The following is a 15,614-nucleotide window of genomic DNA, read 5'->3' as shown; positions in this document are numbered from 1 at the left end:
ACACCACATCCGTCCTCTTTTTCTTGCCTGGTGCAGGGCTTTGGTGACATGGGCTCTTAAGTGCCCCCGGCCCACAAGCTGCCCACAAAAGCTCTGCGTTGCGCTGCAACATACAGCTGCTGGGACCAGCTGCCCTGAGGATGGCAGCACAGTCCCAGAGAACAAGGAAGTCTGGACATGTGGAAGGTTAAGTTGGCCTCCCTGCCACGAAGGCGTGCTAGCTCTGGAGCCCAGTGGGCCCCCCGGCCCCCCCCCCACCTGCTCGTGGGCCCTCAAAACTGTCTGCCGGTTGCCAGGAGTCCACCAGACGGAGCCAGCTCCGAGTGGCTCAGCAAGCCAGAGCCCCAGACGTATGTGGGGGTGAGAAAGAGCGTGATCGAACGGGCTCAGGCAAGGGCGGTGGCGGCAGAGGAACTGGACAAAAATAGATTTTCAGAACTCGGTTCCAAGCAGCAAAAGAACATAGCCAAAGCTGTCTGCGAATGTGCAGCTGGGGGGCTGGGGAGGGCTGGCCGCAAGCCAGGCAGCATCTGGGGCTGATTTTAATGGGTCAGATGATGAAGGACTTAATGAGGCTCCAATCAGGCTTTATTAAGACTCTAGGACATGATTCCTGGCCCACTGCCACCCTGCCCTGCACTGCCATGCCCAGGTTGGATGGAGCTTGGGGCCAAGGCAGATTACTGACTTAAACTTCCTTCTCCCGTTGGGCAAAGGCTCAGCCCCAATGCCCCTTTTTTCTGTTTCCTTCCCAAAGGCCTCATCTGCACTAAGGCTGCATATTTATTTCAATCAGCCCTTGATTCTGAACCATGAGGACTGGAATCTTACATCTGTTTGTACAGAAAGCACTGCTGCAGCCCACCTGCTTTGCAGAAGAAATCTCTAATTTCCAACATTTCCTGGGAGGCAAAGCAAAGGGAATCTTGGGGAAGATGTGGGAGGCCCTGCACTTGAAACAGAAAACTGTGGGCTTTGGGTGCTGGGGGGCTTGCAACTCCAGGCAGGGCTGAGAAAGCCCTGCTTCAAACTCTGGAGGTCTGCCAATGGATAAACAGCAGGGGATCGGATATGATGGCCTCCCTGGCACCTTCCAACTCTACTCTTGCATGATTCTGTGAAAGTCAGTTCTCACTCAGAGTGACCAAGAATGCAGTTGCCGGTGTTCCTGTTCAAATCAGCCCTTTGTGCAGAACCATGGGATGGAACCTTGCTTTGCACGAAGGAGATCCCAGTTTCCAGCCCCGGCACCCCTGGGCTGGGCCGGGCTGGGAAGGGCTCTTGGCTGAAGCCTTGGAGGGTCGCTGGCTGCCAGGTGCGATGCACTCCGCTAAGGGGGCCACACGTCTCACAGCCCACAGCAGCTTCCAGCCAACGTCTCCAATCAGCTTGGCAACTGGACCCTGTTCACAGTGCCCACCCGCTCCTGTCATGCCACTGGGGAATTCATGTGGCAGATCAAGGTCAGCAGCAAGGTGCCCAGCCGCCCCCCCCCCCCCGAGCCCCTTCTGCGTTGCAATCCTGGGGGACTGGGGGATTGGAGGCTCCGTCCGGGGCAGGGCCTTCCAGTCCTGGGGGTTGAAGCAGTCCCCAAGGCTCATGGTGGCATCAGCGGTTCAGTGCATGCCTGGGAAAGCCTTCTGAGAGGGAGCAGGAAGGAACACTGGCAAAGACCACAAAATAATCCCTCTATTAAAGGTGGCTGGATTTGCACAAGTGAGTCCAAAGAGTAGGGAAATAACTGCTCAGCTGATGCTGAGACGATCTGTGTCCAGTTGAGTTATCATTTTCATGATGACATCACATTTTAATGAATCTTTCTGCTTCTTGCAAGGGGTCTAAAGTGGCTTACAAAGTTCTCCTTCTCTCCATTTTGTCCTTGCAACAATCACTCTGTGCGGTAGGCTAGTCTGAGAGCCATGATTGACTCAGTCACCCAGGGAGCTTCATGGGCGAGCAAGGACTACAACTCAGATCCCCCGAGTCCCAGTCCAATGCTCTGACCATTACACCACACTACTCACCACCAGTCCCTCACCCACAAGCCTTGATGCCTCTGCCTAGGAGGCTAGGGGTGGCAGGCCCCAAGCCCTGCACTGGTGAGTTGCTATCCAAACCTCTTGAGTACCAAAAGCAATGGCATCAGTTTGATTGCAAGCTCCTGGGGGCACACCTGAATAGATCTGAAGATGGAGCTCGGTAATGCGCTGACCATACATAGATATGTTTAGGCATAACCACCATTTACTGGGCTGATGGGAGTTGCAGTCCAAAACAGCTGGAGGGCACCTGTTGCTTGCCCAACTCAAAAGCATTCATGATAGTTGGCAAGAACAGACTAGCTGCCTGGTGGAAAGGATACACTCCTTGTTGAATGAATGGGTGCTGAGGGGTTTGAACCCGGTACACAGGCAATTGCTCCCAGCCAGCCAGCCAGCCAGCCGGAATGCTAGTGCAGTTCCGTCTATTTCTCTCCAAATGCCATTTGGCCAGCCTTTCCTTTTCCGGAGGCCTGCAAGGAATTCTTTCCTTCCTTAAACAAACAAGCTGGCCTGGCACACCAAGGAGCACTGGCTTCCCTCGAACGGGATTCATTTCCTGCAGCAGCAAGTCAGGTCTTTTCTCAAAACAGAGCCCGGGGATGTGGCCAGCAGGGCTTCCAGCAGCCCAAAAGGGGTCAGTGGGGCACAGGCTGGGGAAGGCCATCCAAAGCCTGTCCTGCTGGGATGAAGGCAGCCAGGCCCTGCCGGGCTCCCTGTCAGGCCCGGCCTTTGTGGGAAGCCTGCCTTCTTGGCTCAGGGCCCTGGCACACGTCCCCAGCCCGCCTCCCGCTCCCCAGCCTTTCAGCGCCAACCCCTCCCTCAGCATTTCCATGGGAAGGCTGCAGTCCGATGCATGTTTCCGAGCCTCCGTTGAACACTGTGATAGCAAATGCACAAAGAAGGGGCAGTTCAACAGCTTGAGGAGCTGTTGGACTCTGTCTCCCATCAGCCCCAGAAAAGTGGGCATCCTGGAAGGAGGAGGGGGAAATGTGCTTTTGCCCCCGCCCCCAAATCACAATACATGCCAGGAACTGGCCAACCTACCTGGTGGGGGAAGGCATTCCTGTACATGTCTGGACTGCAAACTGGACACATTCACACAATTTACAAACAGAAATGAAACTTGTGCATGCATGTATGTTGAAGGCACGGAGCTGAAAGAGAGCCTACCCAGCTACCACAGGGGTCTTGCTGGAGCGCCCAAGTCCCCTTGAGAAATGGCAAATCCAGGACCAGAAAGAAACACTTTGCTTTGGTTGCTTTGCTTTTCCTCCAAGTGATGTTTCAACCCTAGGAATGTCTGGCCCCATCAAATGCTCCTTAACTGGATATTCCTGAGCGGGTAAACCTAAAGAACAGGATACAGCCATCCTCTGGAATAGAAGCGGCCAAATGCATCCATTTAAATTCACTTTTTTCTGACCTTAAGTTTGGTTTGTCCCATTTCCACACCAGTTAGAGTAAAAAAAAAAGACTGCATAAAAATCACTGCACACCTTTGTGTGCTTCTCCCTGACACATGCATTTTAATTCAGTGTTGCCCAAAATCCTGCGAGAAATTTCCCCAGATATTTTGCCTTCCCTCCCCACTACATGAGGCCAGTGGAGCCAAGAAGACAGTGGCCGTGTGACATGAACTGCTGCCCTCTTTTCCCCAGACTTTCCTCTGCCCTCCCCATTCTTTTTTTCTTCTATGTCATGGCTGCTCTGGGGGGCAAAAGTCCAGGGTTTAAAAAGTGTTTTTAATAAATAAACACAACAAGAAACTGGATGAAATTTTGCTTCATCTGCAATTATAAGAAAATCAAGCTAACTGGCCAATCAGAAAGCATTTGGGAGCTCTGTCTTTGACTTAAAAACTGCTGGCCGGAATTTGTCCAGTGCTGCTGCCCTTGCTAAACAAGCAGGGAAGGAAGCGTCCTGCACACAAATGCCTGTCGGAGGGAACATTACACAGAAAGATGAGAAACCCCTGCATAGAAGCATCCCGGCGCCTGGGGCAAATATGCATGTGTGTGTACATTTTCATGTCCTTACGAAAATAAATGCCCATTTTCATGTGTGTTTGTTGTTTAAACAAGTGATGCAGCAGTTAAACAGAGCAGGACCCTTGCAGCTTTAGCTTCCTCGCCCAGACTGAGGAAGGGCCTGCCTGCTTTGTGCGGGACCCGGTCAGGCCGGCCTTCACAGCCAATCCCCCCTGCAAGCATCAGGAAAGGGCTTCCCGTCCAGCAGCCCCAGGGCTAAGGATGTTCCTTGCCACGGCCTTCCCTCACACACACGTTTCTAATAAAAGGCCATGTTTATGAGGCCGTTCCCCTTTTAGCTCAAACAGACGGTTTTCTCATTAGGCTTAGGACTAGTGCGCCCCCGGCTTGGCTCGGGCAGATGTCGGGCGGCAAGAAAACCACAGAGGAGAGGTTTGTAGAAGGACTGGCGGAAAGGGAGGCAGGCGTCACCCATGAAGGGAGGGCTGGGCACCCTGAGACCCCCCGACCTGCACCAGCTGCGTCCACGCACACCAAGTCGCAATTCCTCCTTGTCAGAGAGGGCTCTGTCAGCCTGCAAGCAGGAATGTGTGGGGAATCTGAGAAAGGGGTGAAAATCCTACCCCTTTCCTCCACCAAGTCCATCCTGACAGCCCTGTGCTGGCACTGACTAAACCTGCCATGAGAACATGGCCACGGTTTGCATTAAAAGCAAGACAGGGAAGGGAAATGGCCTCGAAATTCAGGCCTCCTCTCCACAAATGTGCACAATCAGAGCAGAGGCCTAGATTTTGCACAGATCTGAAATTACGGGTCAGAAAACTCAAGGTGGCATTTGTGCACATGCAAGGAGAGGAGGCGCAATCCACACTTCTCATCTTAAAAGTAACTGCAAGACCCACACACGAGAAGAATGAGACACGTCACACAGCTAATGCTATTTTGGGCTGCATTAGTGGAAGTATCACTTCCAGATCCCGTGAAGTACACATTCCCCGTTACACAGCACTGGTTAGGCCTCATCTGGAGCCCTGTGTCCCTGTTTTGAGCAGTTCAAGAAAGATGCAAGCTGGAAAGAGTCCAGAGGAAGGCAACAGGGAGGATCCGGGGAATGAAAACAAAGCCCCGTGAGGAGGGATTGAGAGGAATGGGCATGTTTACCCCTGAGAAGAGGGCTGAGGGGAAACAGGATAGCACTCTACAAGTGTCTGAATGGCTGTCACAAAGAGGAAGGGCAGGTTCTCTTCTTGACCAACCTAGAGTGCAAAACACAGAATAAGGTCATGAGTGGAGCCAGGGCCCAGGAGACCACTTCTGATCCACTCTGTTTCTCTGTTCCTATAATGGGCTTAAATTATAGGAAGCCAGACTCCAACTACCTATCAGGAAAGATTTCATGCCTGCTAGAGCAGTACAACGGAACCAAAGGCCTGGGGAGGTGGTGGGTTCTCCCACCTTTGAGGCATTCAAGATGCAACTGGGCAGCCATCTGAGAGGGATGGTTTAACTGGGAGTCCTGCCCTGAGCAGGGGGTGGAGTAACTCTCACTCTGACTGTGGTTGTGAGGATAACATGGAAATGAGGAGGAAGACCAAAGACATAAGCTTCGGCTTCTTCTGAGAGGAAAAAAAGGCAGGGTACAAACAGTGCACAATAACAGCTGGCAAACTTGCATACAAATATTAATACATGAATTTTAATGCCAACACTACAAACAAATCTCGACATTCACGAGGAACAAAAATTAGAATCAGAAACCCCAGAAATCCAGAGAAGCCAAAAATGGACAGAGTCAAACATTCCGGGGGTGAAGTCGATCATGCCTGGCAAAATAGCTTGGGGGACTGAACTGTCCCACTGGAAGAAGCAATCGCATTGACAGTCTCATCTAGATAAGTGCCACGTTGACCCAGATAGCAAGGTCAGCCTAAGGGGTCCACTTCATTTTCGGGGACTCCCTGCATGTCCAGCCCTTCCACCAAAAGAGGTACATTGGGCAGAAGGACACTTTGTCAGAAAAGAATGTTCAACGCACCCCTTAGAAAGGGCCCCCACTGTCACCATGATGGGGAACAGCCGGAAAACACAGTGGAATCACAGCACCAGCTTCAGGTCTCACAAGCCACGACTGCTTTTCCCGGCCTACACAAACCGAAAAGGGCAAGCAGGCACCCAGCAGATTGGTTTTCAATCCTCACTGAATCCTCCTTCAATACTCACAGGCCCTTCCTCCATTGATGAATCCCTCCAGCTTTGAGCATTTGGCTTGGATAGCAGCACCTGCACAAGATGCTCCCCATCGCAGAGTTACAGTTCGCAAGACTGTGCCACAGGTCCTCTCCCAAGAGGCCACACAATGAAGCAAAGCACCCGAGCAGCACAGGCCGGGGCTGCCGGTGACCCAGCCTGATGGTCTAGTAGCCCGGTCTCTGCTTCCTCAACAGTTCTGGCAGGCTGTGGCCACAATGCCCACCCTGCACTCGCCTAAAAAGGGGGTCTATTTGGGGCAGGAAATGATCTAGTAGGAACTCACAGTAGCCTCCTTGTGAAGGCAAGTGGATCCGAAGGGCTGTTTCCTCATGCTGGCAGCATCGGCGCCAAGGCCTTCCCGATACAAAGCACCCTCTCTCTCTCTCCCTCCATCAGCTTCTCCACCTTGTGGTTTTGGCAAGTTGGACCTTTGGGAAGATCCAGCAGGGCTGAGAGGCAGGGGGTAGGGAGGCCAAAAAGAAAGGGTGGGGGGGGTCTATGCTTGAACATCAAAAAAGAATGCACATAAGGTCGTCCCCACCTGATCCAACCATAAGCATCTCCAGTTTCCAGGAAGATGGAGGCGGACCCCACAGTCCCCGTGCCAAAAGTTCTGGTCCCATCAAATGCTCATGATCAGAACTGCTGGACCTCCACAATAATTTCTCTTCCATCTGCAAAGCCTTCCGATTTGTCCGGCCAACAACCCTGAATGCAAACGGGTATGCATTCTCGAGAGAAAATTTGCAAATTTGCACAAAGTGAAGAAGGAAAGCAACCAAAGCTCTTTGGAAAGTACATGTCAGATCCTGCATGAAATGGCCAGATAGATTGAGGAAAAGCAAACCAGCAATATTTATTAAGAAGAGAGTGAGGCAATCGGCGAATTATTACACATGTAAGGCAGAATGCCTTGGAACTGTGCAGTACTTAATTAGCACAAGGCTGTTATAGTTTACCTTGTCCTCTGACAACTTTCTCATAGACTCCCTCCCTTCCCGAGGCTGGCAGTGGTCCTCCCTCCATTCATGCCTAATCTAAGGATGACCTTTTCAAGATGCAGCTCAAACACTCAGTCCTGGCCTGGTTCCTTCTTGTTTTCCCTTATCTAAGAGCAGCTCTCCTTCAGCGACATACACACAGGTTTTCCCTTTATCTGTAAGGGCAAAGGGGACACCGTCTTGTCTTCGCCATAATGTAACGGGTCACGATAGACAGGAATGCATTTTGGTTCGGTTTAGATCAAGGTTTATCCAGTTTGCAGCTGCAGCACTGAGCACAGGCGCCAACACAATCTGTGCCCAAGATGCATATTTCCATGTGATTTGCAGACTGCATCCGACAACATCCATACTATGAAAAATGCACATTCAAATGCATAAATTTGGAAAAATGCATACGCACACATTTTAATCAATGGTAGACGCACGCGGACATTTCAAAGATGTGAAAAGCTGATGCATGGAAAACCATACCTGAATGCATGCATGCTGTTTCGTGAAGAAAGAAAAAAAGAACACACACAATCTCATAAGGACTTGAATGAGAATAAACTTTGAGATGGAACATGGAAAACTGGTCAACTCGAGTTTGGCTGACTCACACGTCCAGCCACTGAGAACTCTCTCCACATCTGCTTGATCCCCATTTAATAAGAATGTAAGAAAAGCCCTGCTAGATCTGAGAAAGGGGCATCTGACCTAGTGTTTTGCCTCTGGCAGTGGTCAGCCAAATTGACCTGGGAAGCCCACAGACTGGGCACAGGGCTCCTTCAAGAACCGAAACTATCCATGAATAAGGCCACATCAGGCCACTGATCTTGCTGCATCAGGCTGGGGGACTGAGCACTGGGCCCAGTACTGCTCTGTGGGGCATGCTCAGGAAGTCCACACAAAGGGCAGAAAGCGAATCTTCAGGCACACTCTTTGGCCCCCAGCATTTGCTACCCCAAGTGTGAAAGCCCCAAGATAGAGGTGGAGAGGATGTTCTGCGGGGGGGGGGGGGTGAACTGGAACCCTTGAAAGTTCACTCTTGGCTGCTTTGTGTGTTTATTGTACCCACAGGAATATTCTCATGAAAAGCAAGGGACAAACAAATCTGTTGATCTAGGTTGCTCCCTGTTTCTCATTTTCCAGCTCGGAAGTGCATCCAGCCATGTTTTCTCATAGCTTTGTGTGTGTGTGTGTGTGTGTGTGTGTGTGTGTGTGTGTGTGTGTTGCTTTGAGAATATATATATAGTTTGAGAAATACTCATACACAGCTTGGCTAATTCAATGCTTTTCTGGCAAGCAGTTTCCCCAGCCAGAATGCATTTCTGCACGGTGTTTTCACCCGCGGAACAACTGCTTGGCTTTCCCACTGCCCATGTTTTCTGAATGTGAAGCCTTTGACTGGAAAACCTGCATTGCAAAATCTGGACAAGTGTGAGCCCAACAACCGACTGCAATTTTGGTTCTTGTGTTGGTAGGTTTGCATTAAAACTAAGGAGCAAATGTATTTCTCCCTTCTCCCACTGCCAAACTATGCTGCCTCTCAACACTGAGGCTGGATAAATCGGGGCGAAGAACCTATTTCAGCACAAGGGCCAGATTCCATTTCAGAGCTGCCTTCAGGGGCTGCAATACCTTTGATCCAGGCAAAGGGCTGGATCAAAGGCACCTGCATGTTTTTGCTTAAAGCTCTTGCTGCTGGCAACTAAACTTTAGGAGAGACGTTTCTACTTTTTAGAATGTGGAAAATCCTGAGCAAAAGCCGGAATGCCCTGAAGAGCAGAAAGGGGCTCAGGGCTGGGGAGGGGGCTGTGGCCTCCTGTGGAAACCTAGAGGGCTGGGGGCCAAATTGGGCCCCAGAACGGAGACTCTGCCCAAGGGGCAGATCGGCCTCTGAATCAGAATCGGCCTGTCTGCCTTTGCATGCCATTTAGGCCAGGGAACTGCCCCCATTTCTTTAGGCGGTGAATTCTGTAACAGCGATTTCTAACCAGAGTTCTCAGTTGGGCCATTTTTAGTGACTGACCCCTGATTGTTACCATATGCAGGGGAACAAAGACCATGCTCCACGGCATCTCTCCCTCTGCCCCTCCACAGCCCTGGAATCTGAGAATTCCTCACCGGAGTCCCTCTGGATAGCAGCTCCCATCTTCTCCACCCAATAGGGCAGGGGATGATGGGTGTTGTAGCATGGCCAGATGCAAAGCAGAGGAAGGGTGATGTGGCGGAGGCAGAAAGGAGCAAGGAAATGCTCAACGGATGCGATCCAGTTTGGGCTTCTCTGAGTCTGACCAGCAACTTCTCCGGCAGTTTGGTTTTCTCCGAGTCATATCAATCTTGAGGCTTATGGACCATTTTTTAACCTTCCTGAATTTCACAAGCCATGTGTGCACATGTGGAAGTGCCCACACCCATATTTTCAGAAATGCACATTTGTGCAAATGCAAATCTTCTAACGCAGACGGAAGGACAGGACACTGAGCGGGCAAATCCAATCCCATCCAATACATGCATGGCAGGACGAAGGAGCCTGGCGATCCACAAAGCACAGACAGATTTAACAAATCTCCAGCCAGGCAGCCCCTGATCAAACTTTTGTGTGTGTGTTTGCATGTGGGAGGCATTTTCCGACCCCAAAAGGAAATTCCAGGAGGAAGAGACCATGAAACAAGATTGGCACTTCCTGGCTGGAAATCCAGTGTCTTGATTATTCTGGCAGGGCCTCTGTGTGTGTGTGAGTGTGTGTGAAGGGGGATGAGGGAAGGTGCTCTGAAACTCCACCTTCTCTCCAGCACAGCAAGCTCTGTGTTTGTCTTGGCTGGGACCAGGCGAGGTGGTGTGTAGACACAGCTGGGAGGTTTGTTTCATCTGCAACTCTGTGCCGCGCCAAAGCTGTTCACCGCAGGCTTTGCAGAAAAAGAATCCAGGAAGAAGCAGAGTGTGGGTGCGTGGGTGCCTGAGTGCGAGCAGGATTTGGCTGTGCAAGAATATATGGCAATTGCTGAAGGCAGGAGGTGACTGGAGGGGCGAAAGAAACACGTTGCATCCTCACTGAGTCTTACGGAAACCCACTGAAATCAGTGAAACTTCAGCTAGTTGTGACGAACTCAGTTCCACGGATTTCTGTGAGAGATGGCTACTCAGAGCCAGCTCCTATCAACCAGTTTCAAACTGGTTTACCATGGTGACTTGGAATTCTCTCTCTCTGTCTGGCTCTCTCTCTTTTATTTGTATTTGCATTGTGTTAAGGATCATCAAATCTCTATAAACCCACCTTTAAAATATCAGACCACATTTAGAATGTTACTATTAAAATCGCATTTAACATATATCAACACTACTGTCAAAATATATTATAGTCCCTTGGCCTTCAAAGCCCCTATTTTGCAATCACAGGATTAAGGAGCTGGGACCCCAGTAAATTCTGCACCCTGCATTCAATAAGTGGAAGCCACAGGGATACTCTTAAGAAAGAGTTCCAATAAGAATGAGGATAACAATAAATATTTCTATCACCCATTGTTGCTTTGCTTTTCACAGCAGAACCCCTTTGCACGTCCGCTCTGAAGTCAGTCCCACGAGAGTCCGTGGGGCTTTTGCCGGGTAAGTGCTGCATCCTTCATGCATTTCCTCCCCTGGGCTTGCTTTCCCCTCTGGCGCTTTCCTCTGTATCAGGCTTTATTCATAGCTCTTACCTTGCCCTTGCACACCATGGGCAGCAGGCGTAAAACTGATTGCAGATGGGGGGCATTTTTTAGCCGAGTCCCATTTCAGAAAAGCTCCCCAGGTCTGGATCTCAGCCATGGGTGGGCTGAGAAAAGGGGAGGGGCCAGAGGAAAAGAGGGAGGGGCCACACAACCAAATGCTGGCATGATGCAGATTCAGGCTCTTTTGGGCAGTAACTAAGCCTTGGGAGAGGGAATTCAGCCTTGCAGCATGCTGAGAAAATACTGCACAAAAGCCCAGCAAGTGTTGAATGATCAGTGCTTGGGGGAAGGTGGGTGGAGCCCAGAGAAAGAGGCGTGGCTGACAGAGAAGCCCCCTCTGCAGCCCTGCTCTAGAGTAACAGCTCCCATATAGAATCTCTCACCAAGGTGCTTCTGATCCTTCCCAGATGGTCCGGCTGCACATTGGTGGAGCCCTAAAAATGCTATTCTTATCCATTCAATGTAGGAATTGCTTGCCACTGCAAAAAGCAGACTGAATGCACACAAGTGCAGAAATTTATAAATCATAAAATTTATAAATCATAAAAACTCATGCTGAAATCAGTACAAGCCTGGGCAATAAAAATAGGCACAGGAGATATAATCTAAAACTAGCACGGTATCAGCCAGCTCATCCATGGCATGCGACTTGCAGCTCCCACCCAGCCACAGCCGGTCACCCACAACAGCCAGGTCAGAAGTAATCCCAGATGCTTGGGAAAGTGAATGCAGCTTCTGCTTGCCTCAGAAAGACAATGACATCCATGCCAGGCAAGCTTCCATGGGCAGAATGATTCATAAACACGGGGCTAACACAGAAAAGTCCATTCCCAAACTGAGTTTCTCCCAGAAGCTGCCCTTGCGACATGGCAGAGTAACAGAGCGAGTGCCGCTCCACAGCACATCAGGGGACCAAGTCACAGAGGGCGAAATCAAGACAAAAATGGAGAGTTCTGGCATGGATCAGCACCATGCGCCCCGTCGCGGGACTCTCCATAGATGGAGAAGGGACACTCCCATTGCCTCTGGAATGAAGGATGCTAGAAATCAATTCCAACTAAGTTTCCTGGATCACCAGGTGCTTGGCATTCCACTGACAGAATTAGGTTTTGTAAAAGTATGTGTGTGTACATTTGCATCAACTTGGAGTTGTGCAAATTCACGGTCCTAAAAATGCTCATTTCCCCCTGCCCCCATGCATATTTTCACACTTTAGCCTATGGGCGAAATGCACATGATTACTTGCCCATTTTTAAAAACAGGTGCATTTTTCTACAAGTAATTTGCATAAAAGCATGTCTCTCTTTTAATGGCCCCCCAGTCTGTGGAAGTTGTGCGACTTGGGAAATGCTGGTCCACTGTGGGATCCCCTCCTGAATTCTAAGAAATGCAAGCTCGCTGGAGTCTGTGGCAGGTTTCTCCAACACCAAGATGTGCAACGTGGCAGCAAAGGGCAGGCCAGATCCTACCTACCTCTCTCGCACTGCGGTCCCGTGAAGCCATAAACGCAGGCACAGCGGTTGGGTCCAATGCACCGGCCCCCGTTTTGGCAGCCGCTTTCGCACACAGCTGTGTGAGGAGCAGAGAAAGAGGGATCAGGGAGCCAAGAAAGGCCGTCAGGAAATGCAGCTTCACTCTGGGGAAAACGGGAGGGGAGCCACGCTCTCCGTTTCTCATTCATGCAGTTCAGGGCCTCTGACCACTAGCAGCAAAAAGGGGCAGGACGTGGCTGGCGAGAAGCCACCAAATGGCAGCAGAAATCAGGGCAAAACGAGAAAAGAGCTGAGAGGTGCAGCGGTTGGTGTATCTCCCCCACGGTGCCCTCCACACATTTTGCGTGAGGATGTCCATCGTTCCCTGCCAGAGGAGGGGAAGAGGCGTCCCCAACACCTGGAGGGACCTGGTTGGACTGTCCGATACAGAAGCTCGCTGGCTGACCTTGCAGGGTTGCTGTGAGGATAAAATGGGGCAAGGGGAGAACTGTGACATATAAATGTATGAAAGAATGAAGAGGAGCAGGAGGGGCCCTTGTTCTGGGGTGACTTAGCACCCAATTCCTTCCGCAAACTGCACAGCTCTTACTGGAGTTGCTGTTGCAACCCACTTGGCAGTTGATCAACTGGGGTTAGGGGGGGCAGTCAGCCTTCTTCAGCCTGGGCCCCTACAGAGGTACAGAACTACAATGCCCATCACCCCCAACCAGCATGGCCAATGGCTCTCCAGTGTTGTAATCAGATGCATCTGCCAGGCTGGGTTAAAGAAACCAAGTACAAAAATCATAATTTCTTTGGAAAGGCAGCAAGAAAGACATACAATTGAACATGCAACATAGGGTGCTAGAATTTCTCAACCTACTCCTGAGGCTGCCTTGCACACATGCTTCCACACAGCCTGAAATCCCTGATAAACTTGGAATTCTGCCTGATTGTGCAAGCTAAGCAGGGTTGGGCCTGGCTGAAATCTGGATGGGTGGCTTAAATGCTCTGGACTGCCCAGGAAACTTCAGCTCCAGGCTGTATAGAAATATAATGAGCAATATTAATAATGCTGCTTGCAGTGCAAGTTTGCTTCCATGTACATGGCAAATGTGCTTTGTGGATTTTGCATATTTTACACAACTAATGATGTTGTTTGTGCAAAGAAGCCACTAGTGTTCCCAAGTGTTCATGGATCTAATCTCAGCTTGGCTCACTTCCAGGAGTCTGGCCTACCTGTAGGCACCTGAAAGGCTGGGGATCCACAAAATCTGCATGTGCTGACAGAGACTAAGGAATGCAACTTTGCAGATAATCAGCAGGCTGCATTTAAATTCCACAGGATATGTAAAATTCCTCCAGCCAATTCATTCCACATCTTGAACATCTTCCACAGAATAAAATCCTTTGCTTCTTTCGCCCCCTGCACCAAACCATCCCGAACCATTGAAGAGAGAAGGCAAAAAGCTTTCTCTTATGCTTACCTCTTAAAAAATGACATGGGGATCTACCCCCCCTCCACTACTTACCCTCTTCTCCCCAGCTGCAACTCCTTCCCAAGAAATTAAAACTCTGGCAATTAAGCTTAGAAATGAACCTTCTGCTGGCACCGCTGAACACGCAGGGCTCTGGGGAATAGATCAGGGGCCAGAGAAACCTTTGGGGGGCTAAGACCTCCGATGTGGGGGCACACGAGGCAGAGTTTCCTGAGGCCTAGCAATCCCTTCATCAAACTCACGTTGGCCACAATAGGTCCCCGTGTATCCCTTCTGGCAGAGACAGGCTTCCTCACTGCAGCTTCCGCCGTGCATGCACCGCACGGTGCAGGACTGAACTGGAGGAGGAAGGAGGAGAAGGGTTACAGGGAAGGCAGCAACCGGAGCCAAGCCGGCTGGCATGCGGCCACACGTGCGTGGGCTGGGCCTCCTGGGAAACACCCCGCCCCACCTGGACCAAGCGGACCAGTGAGAGAGGGAGCTGGTCAGTTTGGGATGAGGAAGGAGGCGTTTCTCCGCCAAGGAGCAAGTAACCTCTGGAACTCACTGCCACAAGATGCGTAGAAGCAGGTGTAAGCATTTCTATTTACTGGATCCATGTATTTCATCAATAAAGGGATTGTGCATTCTGAAAAATCCACTCCAACTGTCTGGGGACTATCCAGTGTCTCCCATCAACAAACAAGGGTTTTTTTGAAGCATGTACCAGGATTTTACCCCATGTGTACAAATGTGCACAAGTGCATGTGCACAGTTGGGTTAGCGCATGTTTGCGCAAGTGCAACTTTTCACAAATTTCCCCTCCCACAGAAGCTGAAATCCAAACTCTTTTCTAGCTGAATTTCGCCAGCCTCCCGAGTCCCGGGAAGAACCCCTTCACACACTGTCCGCTCGCGTCCTTCGCAAGTCTCTGCCTACCAAAAGACAGTGACCTTCCCCAGCCTGGTGTCTGCCAGATGGCCTGAACTACAACTCCCAGCATTCCTGGCCATTCACTGTGTTGCCTGGGGCTGTCAGCAGCTGAAGTCCAAAAGATACAGAGGGCGCCAGGTTGGGAAAGGCTCGGGTGGATGGCACAAACGCAGGGGTCACAATTCAGCAATACCAGAGTCATGCAGGACGGTCCCCAGTTCCAGCTTCCTGTTTAGCTCGATCTTTGATTCAGAACCAGGAGGACCAGAACCTTGCCTTATTTTTCCAGTTAGCAGGCTGCAGCTTAGGGATGACACCATGTTGCACCACCCAAAGTCCCATGCGCCTATTGACGTGAGCAGGCTGTTCCTTAGACGGGAGGGTCTGCGCATGAGTCCACCCTCTTTCAACCTGCAACCTGCACTCCACCTGGACTTGGCTAATGGTTAAACCATTTGCAGGATGGCTGACCAGAAATTGTGGGGAGGGGTATATGCTGCGGAGAAGCCAGATTATCTGGCCGGCAGAGCACTTGCTGAGGTGGGGGTGGGGGTGGACAGAGTTCCTGCTTCTTGAAATGCAATTATGCAACGACCGAGCTGGATGGGCCCAAGGAAGGGGCCAGCCCCCTCCCCCTTCTGCCTCCTGGCCGGTTTCTGTGTGATTTCCCCGCTGAAATGGCTCTCTCCAGAGGCAGCTGGGCAAGAGCCCCATCCCTGCTCTGCAGACCCGCCTGGCCGGAGCAGCCCCAGATG

At 50.9% G+C, this 15,614-nt stretch overlaps 1 protein-coding gene across 1 annotated transcript in view; it reads right to left on the bottom strand.

The window, feature by feature from the left end:
* The window catches only part of FBN3 (fibrillin 3), a 115,460-nt gene that overhangs the window by 83,099 nt on the left and 16,747 nt on the right, over window positions 1-15,614 (bottom strand). The window contains exons 4-5 of the mRNA XM_044419027.1: window positions 14,190-14,285; window positions 12,450-12,545 (exon numbers count right to left, since the gene is read on the bottom strand). Of these exons, the coding sequence (XP_044274962.1) occupies window positions 12,450-12,545; window positions 14,190-14,285 (192 nt within the window). The remainder of the gene's footprint in view (window positions 1-12,449; window positions 12,546-14,189; window positions 14,286-15,614) is intronic.

The sequence above is a fragment of the Varanus komodoensis genome, unplaced genomic scaffold, assembly GCF_004798865.1.
Source record: "Varanus komodoensis strain SLA01 unplaced genomic scaffold, ASM479886v1 scaffold99, whole genome shotgun sequence".
Taxonomy (NCBI): domain Eukaryota; kingdom Metazoa; phylum Chordata; class Lepidosauria; order Squamata; family Varanidae; genus Varanus; species Varanus komodoensis.
Note: the sequence above shows the minus strand (reverse complement) of the source record. Positions and strands in the feature narration are given on the sequence as shown.